Genomic DNA, 12,029 nt, shown 5'->3' on the forward strand with positions numbered 1-12,029 from the left:
CCCTCTATGTTCTTCCTATCAAGTAACTGTGTTTTGTTTGGAAACAACAACAGCAGTTCAGAAAAGCAGCTCTGACAGTAGCAATGTTCTGAAGTATTTACTAATCACTAGTGGTACCTGAGCAGCATCAATCTTCTTAGCAATTGCCTGCTTGGAGTTGGTCATGGCCTCCAGCTTGCGGGCTGCGTTCTCCACTTTGGCAGTGAGCAAGTCCAGACCCTGGGACACCTGCTGGGCTTTCTGCATAGCCATGGGTGTAGCACCCTGTCCTCTGCCCGAGACAAAAAGAGCACCACAGATTCAGCTCAGCATTGACAAAAGGTATTTTCTAGTCAAGAGGCAACAAAACCTGTTTATGTTTACTCCCAGAAATTATTGCAAGAGAAAGTATTTAATCAGATTTTGCTTCCTCTTTAAGGAAACAAAAAATAATTGAGGAACAGAATAAGAGATAAAAACTAAGAACATATTTTCCCTATTCCAGAATGTGACATTTTGCATTCTCAGAAGAAATAAACACTTTTAAGAGTCAAAAAGTAAAGCAATTTAAGGATATAGTTCCATTAAAGTACCCAGGACAAGGCCTCTTTTCTCCTCATGTACAGACTGTTGCAGAGAGTCAGAATATGCAGGAGTTGAAGTCTTGCCACATCTAAGTGATGACAGCAAGTCAATTAAAAAAAATAAATATGAAAATAAAATGTCTTAGCTGCCTCAATCATGTGACACACAAAGTTCAACAGAATTTGCCAATGAAGGATAGACAACAACCACCATATGTGATCTAACATCCCAAAATCCCTAAAAAGTAGAATATCCATGTATCTTACAGTAATTGGGGTATATCCTCTTTGGAGAACAGACTTAACAGGAGAGTTTAACATTTCCTTTCTGCCTAATTTGAAGGAAAGTTATGTTAGACACAATCAAACTCAGAATTACCTACTTTAGCAATTCTGATCCTCATAATATGTAATTAACATTTCTCTTATTAAAACATGTTATTCTCATCAGAAAAGAAGAGATTGAAGTAAAAGAGGTAAAATACAGTTCTGGCCTGCTTTTCTAGAAATTAGGAAGTGACAACTGCAGAGAAAACATTTTAATAGCACTTGGGAAGTGTCCATGCCAAGCAAGAGCTTTACCTAGCCCGGAGGTCAGCCAGCTGATCTGTCATTTGGCCCAGGGTTTTGCACGTGCCCAGGATCTCTCTGCGCTCTTTGCCTGCACACAGCTCTCCTGCTTTGCCAGCTTCATCGAGGATCTGCCTTATGGCCTGCTCACCAGCATCCCCTGAGGCACAGGGCAGTCAGGACAGCACACAAGACATTCCGTGACATGTATGACCAAACTACTGATATCATCATGTCACCTGAACTGTATTAGGTTCAGTTGTGAAAGCACATTTATCAAAAATGGAGATAGACACCAAAAAACAACAACTCACACCCAACTTTTATAACTGAATTAGTTTGGCTTTGATTTCAGAGAAAGTCAATCTGATAAGGTCTTTCAACATTCAAATGCAACAGGCTTCTATCGAGTTTTGTTTAATTAAAACATACATACAAAGGTAAACAAACCCCTTATATAAGTAAAGGTGATTGCAATTAAGCATATTTATGGCAGATTTTCATACTAAAAATTTTATGTCAAGACAAAGAAAAACAATGCAAGATATTCTGTTAGGGAAATCTTAAGTTAAAAAATTTGAAAATACAAAAGAAGGATTTTAAATATTAGCCATGGCTACAATTAAGTACTATTCAAAACATAAGGTTTTGGGTTTACTGCTGGAATGCAAATTAAGAACATGTATGTTCCATGGAATACATGTATTTTAGAGACCATTTAGAAGCAGAAAAGCCTTCTCGGTCATTAGATACAACTTGTTCAATTCCCAGTACCTAAAGAAAGGAATAAATACAGGCACCTTCAGAATGATCCACTGTCTAAGGGTTATTAATGCTTAAAGACCATTTTGTCTTAAACAAAAGAAATAATGAGACCTTCAAAAATCAAAAGACTTTATGCTGTTGTTTGTGTTTAAATATTACCTGGAGGTGCATTTGGATCTCTCAGCCAACCTTTTGCCTGATTCATCTTTGAATCTATTAAGGCTAAAGCTCTCTTCATGGCTTCAGTGTCCTTTACAAAAGAGAAACCAGCAAAATAATGCTCAAAACCAAAATATCAAAGCACAAGTAATGAACACAACCAAATCTGACAAAGGTTCTATAAAACAGAGTCTACTTACAAAAACCCATTTGTATAAGCAGCTCAAAACCCATTTTCAAACTAGTTTTCAAACAAGAAGCATAATTGCTTCTTTCCAGTTAGAACAGACATTTTCATTTCACTCAAAATGCAAAAATTATGCATGCAATTTTAGTGGTTTTTGTATTTCTTTATTTACTAGTGCTTTAATTCTAAAGTTGGAGCTCTAATAAGCACACATCTTGGAGTTAGTTCCATTTTACTTCAGGGCACACAGAAGAGTTGTGATGCAACTGGAGTATCAATATCTGGTAATTGGCCAGTGAATTTTACTACTTACTTCAGTGTAGGAGGCTGCACATCTGCATTTCTCACCTGCTCTGCTGCTTAAAGTCAAACAGTTACTGTTTGCAGAGAAGTAAGACTACCAGCTAATTTCTCAAAGTCTCAGATACGGAGTTGAACGTCTTTGGAGACAAACACATGTATTTACGTGTGATTGTTTAAAACTCTGAACTCCTCTGCCAGGATGACCAAAGAAGCTGTTTCTGTCACTATAATGCCACTACTGTTCAACACCTCTGGCTGCAGGGGAAGCAATCTCCCAGTTCTGATTTCTCTGCACAGGCTGTACATTGTTCATGTGTCATCCCTCCACTAGAGGCCACAAGTTTTCCATCTTACATAAATGAGTGAAAGCAGTTAACGTGTACCCAAGTAAGAAGTTGCAGAAAAGCCAATATAGCTTTTAACCACACATATCATGGAAGTGATTTGAAATGCATCTTAGATCCCATGATTGGTATAGAGATGACAGAAAGAAGCCTGGCTCTCATGTAGCATCTGAATCAAACTGCTCATGTCCAACGATTTTAAAGAGAAGCCTACTACCATCAGTGACCAGAATCTTGCTATAGCATGTGCTACCCTGACAGCACTAAAGAAATGCCATATTTTGTGGAGTTGTTCATTCTGTAGGCTTAGTCTCAAACATACAACACTAATATTCTGACATTTTTATTCAGGTATGTTGGTCTGTCAGCTATTCATAAGGTGCTATAATATAATTCAGCAAGCAACTCTCTAAAATGTCATGTGATGTAGCTGAATATTTTTAAAGGCTCTTGAATTACAGCCTGAGAGAGAGCACCAAAAGCAGAATTATTTTCACCTGGATGACTGGGTCACAAATCTAGAAACTGGGTCTCCAAACTTACTTGGGACCTGTTTGAAAAAAACTTCTGAAAGGTCAGATATACAGCTAGGGGTGGGAAATGGGCACGTTATTTTCAAAGTCATCCTCTCAACAGCTCAAGCATTGTGCATTCAATGGATTATAAGAGACAAGCAAATATTCACTGAATATTCAAATGTGTATATAAATCTTACTACCTATGAAGGTAGGTGTTACTGTGTTCTGGTGTTTATATCAGGCTGAAATCACTTTAGCATGAAATGAATGGTCTATTTCAGGCCTGTCTACCCAGAAATAATTTGAAACAAAGTGAATTTCTTAAAAGGCAACAGATGTTTCTTATTGTGTCAATGAGATGGTAGGAGTGGGCGGAGAAAAGCAGTGCTGGGAAAACTATCATTGCCCCTCCCTTTTTACTCTCACAGCCTTTTGTATTGTCTCAGCTGCCTGCAGAGTTGCAGTTTCAGCAGAATTATATAGAAGAGCCTGTCTACCCAGAAATAAATTGAAACAACAAAGTGAATTTCTTAAAAGGCAACAGATGTTTCTTATTGTGTCAATGAGATGGTAGGAGTGGGCGGAGAAAAGCAGTGCTGGGAAAACTATCATTGCCCCTCCCTTTTTACTCTCACAGCCTTTTGTATTGTCTCAGCTGCCTGCAGAGTTGCAGTTTCAGCAGAATTATATAGAAGCTTCTGAATCTGAAGTCTGATATCTGAGGACAAAATCATGGGTGTTCCAGATTTTGCAGTCATGACTTTTTAATTGCCAGCACTGCCCCAGCAGCAAGAGGATCCATCTGCCCTGTCATAGGGAGTTACATAACTGCATTGCTCTGCAGGGTGAGTCTGGCTAGCCTGGGTTCCTCTGCACTCATGTTGGCAAAATACTGTCCCCTTTTCCTATTTTAAAAAAAAAAAATCTGGTGAAATCCTAGTATAGCAGTTGAAGTGTTTTAAGACAACTGCTCAAAGCACCAACTTCCCATCTGCAGAGCCCAGGGAATCCCTGTCAGCTATAGCCTGATCAGGAGTTTTCATTGCAGTGAGCTGAATAATGCAATAGAAAACTAGAATGCATCCTTAACTAGGTTTGTTGGTACAGCACTTCTGTGTCTGCCAGAGTTGTGGCTGGTGTCAGATACCTGGCAAGCAACAAAGCCATACTAAAAGGTCTGGACTCACCAACTAATAAAGGTTATTAAGAAAGAAGGAAGACAAAAGCAGAAACACTATCTAAAAAAAACCACAGCAACTTGCTTAAGGTCTCACCGCTTAGAAGTGTCTTGATAGTCCTGATTTCTGTAGGTGTTTAAATACTTGATTCCTGCCCTAAACAGCCACATATGTTTAAAATGTAACTCTTTGGGATTTGCCAACAGAACATTGTTTGCAAGCATGAATATTATTTTAATTCCTACTGCTCTTCTGCAAAAAAAATTATAGTTTTATCAGCAAAAATTGATTCTTTCCCTCCTCTCACTGCCAACAGTTCCCCTGTTACCAAAAGGAAGTTTATTAACAAAATCAGCACTACTGCATTTTCAGAAGAGGTAAACTATTTCAGTTAATCACATTAAATAACTAGGGCAACAGTGTCTGAAGGGAAAAGAGAAAACTGGATTTGTTCCAAAACAATTCCTAAAGCAAATATTATTGAACACACTTCCATGCATCATTTCTGCCAAGAATTTTGAGCTTATTCAGGGAGCAGGTAGTATTGGCTCTGCTATGCAAAAGAGCAAAATAAATCCTACACAATTCCTTGCTGGATGTAAAACACAACCTCTGACTCAATAAAGTGGTCTAGTCTAAGGATATCTGCATTTCATGACCAAAGAAGGCAATGTTGGAGGAAATGGGCAAAGCCAGTGTTCTGGCAAGATAGACAGCTTAGTCACCATTCAGGGTTCAATCCTGCACAATATCTCTCAGCTTCTTACAACTGTTAACTCCCTCCAATTCCATGGAAATGAAAGATATTTTAATCGAGTATTACTTCAAATTAATTTAAAATGAACACTGACAATACACAAGAGAAAATTAAATTCCTCTGTAAAACAAAAAAAAAGAAAAAAGTTCAAAGCTATGAATGAAAAAACAGGTACAATTCTTTTCCCCAAGATTTTGTCCAAGAATAGTATTTCAGTTCTAAAGCACCATACTATTTTTAAAATCCAGTGTAAACAGATTATTGCAATCCAGTAATAGTAATGTGCAGAGTCCAGAAAGACCAACAGAATAGTTTACCTACTGCTACAACTCCTACAAAACCTACCACTTTAGCTCCATACCTTGTTCATTCTCCACTCTCTAGACAGACTGTGACAACTCAAGGTATAAATAACTCCAGATGAAATAAACATAAAGTCCAACATCAGCAATAGCATGTACTACACAGATAAAAATTCAAGGCTGGGCATCCCCAAACACCTTACTTTATTCCAGAAAAGCATGGGGAAGATCTTTTCTTTCACCACCACGCACAAAATGCATGCAACAGTGACCTCAACTGCAACTAAACAGCTCCTTCATCTCCCTCCTAGCAAAATAACAAGTCAATTATTAGATATATGTGCAAATACAGGATAATGTCTGTGATAGGTGGCTGTTAGCAAACTAGTTTCTGCTTCTTCATTCCACTGCATTTTTCAATTCAAATGCTTTGTCATCACTGTTTGATTAATGCCCAGTGCTTCAGTTACAAATCATCAGGATTCAAAAACAAAATACAATTAAAAAGTTCTTAGTTCAGAACAGAATGAAACTTTGATTATACTAATCCACACAACATACTTATGCATTAAGCATAATGACCAATATTTTCCATTAGGAAATACTGCTAATATACCAACTGTTTTCTTAATTAAATCCTTTATTAATCTGCCTCACCCACAGTGTAAGAGTTTCCTAAGCCTAAATTGCCAACTCTTTGCAACAGACATTTTTCTTTACCACAAAAATTTCCAAATTTGTTGTGTAAAATAATATTCATATTTCATAAAATACAGGAAAGCTTAAATCCAAAAATAAAACCGAATTGAAAAAGTACCTGTACAAGACTGCACCTAGAACAAGCTTAGACCTAAAGAACATGAACCATCTGAAATGAAGGAAGGCTATGGGTGAAACACTATGGAATAGGCAAAATTTCTGACTTAATAAAGCTTTCTGGCCATGCAGAAAGCTCATTCCTGTATGACTGGACCCTTTATTTGTCCCTACAGAGACTCATTAACATAAAAGCATTCAGCAAGAATGTGCTGTAAAATCTTGCCCTAACTCTAATCAGATTCAGAAAGAGTCTTGATGCAGATCAGCTTGCAATTACCATTCTCAGTGACAGCCAATGCTACACACAGCTAGACAGAGCTATTATGATCTTTTTAAAACTGTGTGTGTATCCATGAGTATAATGCCAGTGTCACAGCTGGCACACAGAAGTTGCACAGCACACAGTCTGCACACAGCACAAAATCCCACAGACATGCTTTTTTTGGGTTTAGTACAAGGTAGAGGTGGAGGGTGTGGAAGAAAGCTTACCTTCTAAAGGTGAGAAAAGGGTAAGAAACAGGACAACAAAAACAGAGATGCATACAGTAGTCATAATAAGGAAGTGATAGTGACAAAATAAATCAAGAGGCAAACTAAGGGTCAAGTGCCAAACAACATAGGCCAAAGTGATTTTATATCTTGGTTACATCAATGTTAGATTTCCTGCTAGGCTAAATTTACTAACCAGTCTGGCTTCAGGTCTCAGTAAGTTTTCTATAACATTTATGCTTTTTTGTTGCTCATAGCCTTAACCCTTAAAAAAATATCTTCAGCAAATTTACTGCCAAGTACTCAAAAAGAACTTGGCAGGAATTTCAGTTATGCAGCTGCATTTATTTGTAAGCCTACAACACTTATGATTCTGTCTGTCAGACCTGCTTTACAGTCTTCTAGACACTTGAACATCACTTCAGAGCAGCAATTAGCTCCAGGTAAGTGGTTGCCATCACTCACAGAGCTGAACACTGAGGTGTAGGAACCAATCCTGTCCATAAGCCAGCTTCACAGACATCAAACTGACCCAGATAGCCTCTTCAATCTAACACATTTCTTTGAGATAAGACAAAACCCTGAAATTTACTCTCATGCCCAGAATAAAAATGGGACAGGGAGAAACAGGGCATGTGTTCAAGGAGGAAGCCCCCAAAATTGACTAAAATGTCTCAATTCCAAGCCTTCTGCACAAGGAATACAACAGTAGCCTATCTTTTCTGACAGGATCTAGAAGGAAAATCTCAATCTCACTTATGAGACCAGTTGAATGAACAATAACTTTTATACCTAACTTTTCTATGTCAAAAATTATTATGTAGGGTAGTTATAGAAATGGAAAATATCCTTCTCTGAGTGGAATACACTATATTCCAGGACTTTCTAACGATGCTGAAACTAAAGCACGAATAAATCTGTCTTCTGTTTGACCACTGAGTTACAGTAAACCATTGAACTACCTTCAAATGCCACACTAGCTTAACTTTATGTATTGAGAGAAAGCTCATTTTGAAAGATACATGAATGTATTTATCTCTGAAGATATCTGACCTTTTAGAGATTATATGATGTGATTACATAGTGTTACAAAACTGATGCACTAATACATATTTCAGTGGTCTCAAAAGCAAAAATTTAAAAGGGTAAAACACAGTAGACAAAAACTAGACTTCTACATACAAATGTTGATATGAAATACCTTGCTTGCCCAGGCATCTTCATCCCAGGAAGTGAGTTGCAATACACGAATTATTTCATTTATCTCAGCACTCATTTTCTCTACTGTGAAATTGCGATTTTTCAAGGCCTCTTCTATTCCCTGGCTTTTAGAATTTTTTGTGGTTACAAAAATCTTCATAGCTGTAAAAATACCAGAGATTAGAAAAAGGTATATGCAAGACCAATCAGTGGTCAAGTTGACCTTCTACTGTATTTATATGGAACATTTTCTTTTGCTTGGACCATTCTATCTGAAAGAGATTCCAGTTTTAACACAAGAAGCACAATTACTTGCAATTGATTACAGATGTCGAGATTATTTTTAATTAACATAAAACACAGGAACTCCACTTCAAAACAGTAATTCAAAATAGTATTAAAACAGAAAGCAAAAAATACCTGAAATAAGTACTGGCAATAGCTCCTTCACTGTATTCATGGAGTTTACCAGCATAACCCTGTGTTCCTGATGAGTTAATTCCTGTTGTCTCTCGTCAATCATTTTGGCCATCTTTGTCATTCCTAAAGATTGAAGTAATGGAAAACTGAAACACTTGAGATTTCTAAAGAATAAGGCATAATGATTGATGAAAACTCTATTGAAGTTTAAAACTTTTGTATTAGTAGTTGTTACTTTAAACACATTCCAGATACTTCAGAGATATCATTTATTCAAAACCTAGCCACACTATGTAAAGTAGAAAGACTACTCAAAATTCTTGATTTAAAATCCTATCAATAAAATAGGATAATACTTGAAATTACTGGTTTAGGACATGAAGTCACTTAATGAACACTGAAAACTGATTTAAGGGGTGGAGGGAAGGTGCCATGTTTTCTGTTAAGATTTGATCCATGCCTTAAGTGAAGGACAAAAAAAGGAAACATCAGGATTCAGTTTGTTTGCTTGGAGGTTCTACCAGAGGTCAAGAACTGTATTTATTTACATTTCATATTTGCTAGAAATATTTCAGTATCCTAGAAGCCTGAAAAAAATTAGAGTTATTCTAGAGCAGTAACTAAGACCTGTGAGGTTTACCACCTAGTACACGTGGAAACTTCAGACACAGCTTCATAAAAACTTAAGATTATTTAAATTGGTGCTGTTGTGCTCCTACTCTTTTCTCCTCCAGGGTATAAAACTGGAAGGAAGTTGCATATTCTTTGGTAGAATTACCTTTGCGCTGGTTAGCATCTTAGGCACATTAATACTGCTTTCATGACATCACTGAAAAGTAGTAGGATCCTCACACTGACAGCCCAGAGAGGCAAGCTGTGCAGAATCACATTTCCTTTCAAATGACAAAAGCCTTAATAGGTAATCATGTTCCTCTCTCTAGCTCCAGCATAAAACCTATAAGCACTTCAGTGACTTGAAGTGTACCTGCTGATACTCCTGTTATTTATACAGCATTCACATGAATGGTTAAGTTCAAATGCTCATTAATATAACTACAAAGAACAAGGACTCTGGGCTTTATATTTTGTGGGCATGGGCTGCAGATGTTGAGCAGCAGCCAGCTCAGGCAAAGACAGAGTTTCTCCAGTATTCCAGAAGCACAAGGTTCACTATTTATTCAGAATACCATGAGTTTAAGAGATCATTTGCAATAAAAGTAACAGGCCTACATCACACTCTAAGAAACTAAGACACTTACCCAAGACCTCTGTCATACATATGTAACAGCAAATTATGTATGTGAGGTTCAGTGAAAAGACCCAAATGCTTGTACCTGAGCCCAACAGAGCAAACTGAATTTAGGGGAAGCTTCCATTTTAAAGATATGTAAGGCAATAACCACAGAGAAACTAAAAGTTTATAGACCAAGTCAAAGAAAGTTTCAGGGAAAGAAGATTGCCCTTTTGTTTTATCTTTTCCTGTTCAAAACTAGGCAAAAACTATTTAACTGAAGGTAATTTCTGATGGGAAATAAAAGTTTAGAAAATATTATACCTCCATATGGAACTTCAAAGTTTTTCCACATCTAGAAACAAGGTCAAGTATACACTTGTTAAATAAAAACAGCATAATCTAGAAACATGCTCTGTGCCATGACAGCTCTTAGTCATTTCATTTATCACCTAGCCACATTACACAAGTATTTATAAAGTACTAAACTAGATTCCTGCCGGTTTTATATAAGCATTCTTTAGTTCAGTGTAATTTTAATTCCAACATCTTCCTACACTACCACCACCTCTTGATTTTACAGAATGCATTTGTTAAATACTTCAGCTACTTCATGCTGAAGCCAAAGCATTTGAGCTGGCAGATGACATAGATTAATGGTAGGTTTCCTCTAGAGCAATAAAGAGATAGAGCAGCTCCTCACTTACCAATCACTTCCACCACTCAAAGTGTGAGTTAACACAGCGAAGTAACCAGTAGTGAAGGAGCATCAAAAAGTAGAGAATTTCCATAACAGCTGGGCTTTTGTATCATACTTCAAGACAGCAATTTCTGCAACCTCATTAAGATGTTAACATATGACATGTAGCATATACTATTCCAAGAAATTCTTACTGGGCCTAACTATCTCAGCCAGGGCAGACATTTTATCAGCTTAATGGATTTTATATCTGTGAGTGCTTAGTTACACAGCTTATTCTTTCTTTTTTTTGTTTTATCCTTACTTCCTTCACAGTACAGGAAAAGTACAGTGCATATCATTCACATGCACATCTCATTTAGCAACATCTTCTGCATTCTTAAAAAAGACTGTGAAACAGAAAGAGTCATTCTTTCCAATAGAAACTTCCAAAGCAACTGCTTTACCATCATCCCAGGGTTCAAAACTTGGGGAAGGAAGATGCTGGCAGGGAGTAGAGGAAAAGACTATACTTAATATATTTATTAAAGACTGGAGCAAATCAAACCTGGCCCCAAATTCTTCGTGTAAGTCACCAGATCCTCCATTGTCTCTACCACTTCTGCCACAGTCAAATATTCCAATATTCCTTTGCAGACACGGATGATTTTACGGACCTAAGACAGAAACATCCTGTTACTTCTTAGCTGAAGCTAAGTTACACTTGCATTAGAAATGCAAACCTGTTATTAGAACAGTTTAGTTATAGCACTTGCTAATAGGACAAATGGGCAATCATAAAGGTATGAGATGCTGAATAAGCTACCCAAATTCCATTAATGAAGTGCTGTAGTGGCAAGCCAATATTCAATCAGCTTTCCACTACTCAGAAATGCAAAATCCTTCTTCTAATATTTTCACTTTGTATGATAAATGAAGGATAGCATTGAGAAAATAGGTTAGAAAGAGCTTCATCTATGTATGCTGTCACGCTTGAACTTTTTCATCACAATTAACTTAAATCACAAAGCAAAGCTGCTTAGAAAGCCGACTTCAGACTTTCAGAGGAAGTATCATTTACCATACAGCTTTACATATGGATAAAGCATTACCCAACATTCCAGCAGGGAAGATAGATCCAACATCTTAAACTTTCCAGAAAAATCTGTGAAGGCTGTACTTCATTTGCTTCTGGACCTCTGCCTCAGCTTAACTTTTTTCAGTCTACGTTTGATTCCCAAACAGTTCTCAGTCAGTAAATATTCTAACCTCTGAACCACATTACTTCTGACATCACTACATACAATTATTATGGGAGAAAAGTTAATTGACATTTAATTTGTATCAACCACATGCAGTGTTTAGCACCTAAAAAAGACCAAAGGTTCTTCTGAAACTCATTTCAGTTTGGCCCAATGTTACTTTATATTGAAACATAGGACAGACACCTGTCAACTTAAGTACTTGTGAAAAATCAATCATTCCTGAATAATGGCTTTCTTTTCATTAACAAGGAGTTGTCAGGTGAGTCCCACAAAGCATTAA

The 12,029-nt window shown here is 37.0% G+C and overlaps 1 protein-coding gene across 3 annotated transcripts in view; it reads right to left on the reverse strand.

Annotated features, from left to right (window-relative positions):
- The window catches only part of VCL (vinculin), a 56,798-nt gene that overhangs the window by 18,396 nt on the left and 26,373 nt on the right, over window positions 1–12,029 (reverse strand). For 2 of the 3 annotated variants that reach the window (XM_039727319.1, XM_039727320.1), the window contains exons 4-9: window positions 11,053–11,161; window positions 8,575–8,697; window positions 8,156–8,316; window positions 2,058–2,148; window positions 1,146–1,293; window positions 118–271 (exon numbers count right to left, since the gene is read on the reverse strand). In XM_039727319.1, coding sequence (XP_039583253.1) covers window positions 118–271; window positions 1,146–1,293; window positions 2,058–2,148; window positions 8,156–8,316; window positions 8,575–8,697; window positions 11,053–11,161 — 786 coding nt within the window. Of the gene's footprint in view, window positions 1–117; window positions 272–1,145; window positions 1,294–2,057; window positions 2,152–8,155; window positions 8,317–8,574; window positions 8,698–11,052; window positions 11,162–12,029 lie in introns of all 3 variants that reach the window. The other variant, XM_039727318.1, reaches the window with a different exon arrangement.

Source organism: Passer montanus, unplaced genomic scaffold (assembly GCF_014805655.1).
Source record: "Passer montanus isolate IOZ18808 unplaced genomic scaffold, ASM1480565v1 scaffold61, whole genome shotgun sequence".
Taxonomy (NCBI): Eukaryota; Metazoa; Chordata; class Aves; order Passeriformes; family Passeridae; genus Passer; species Passer montanus.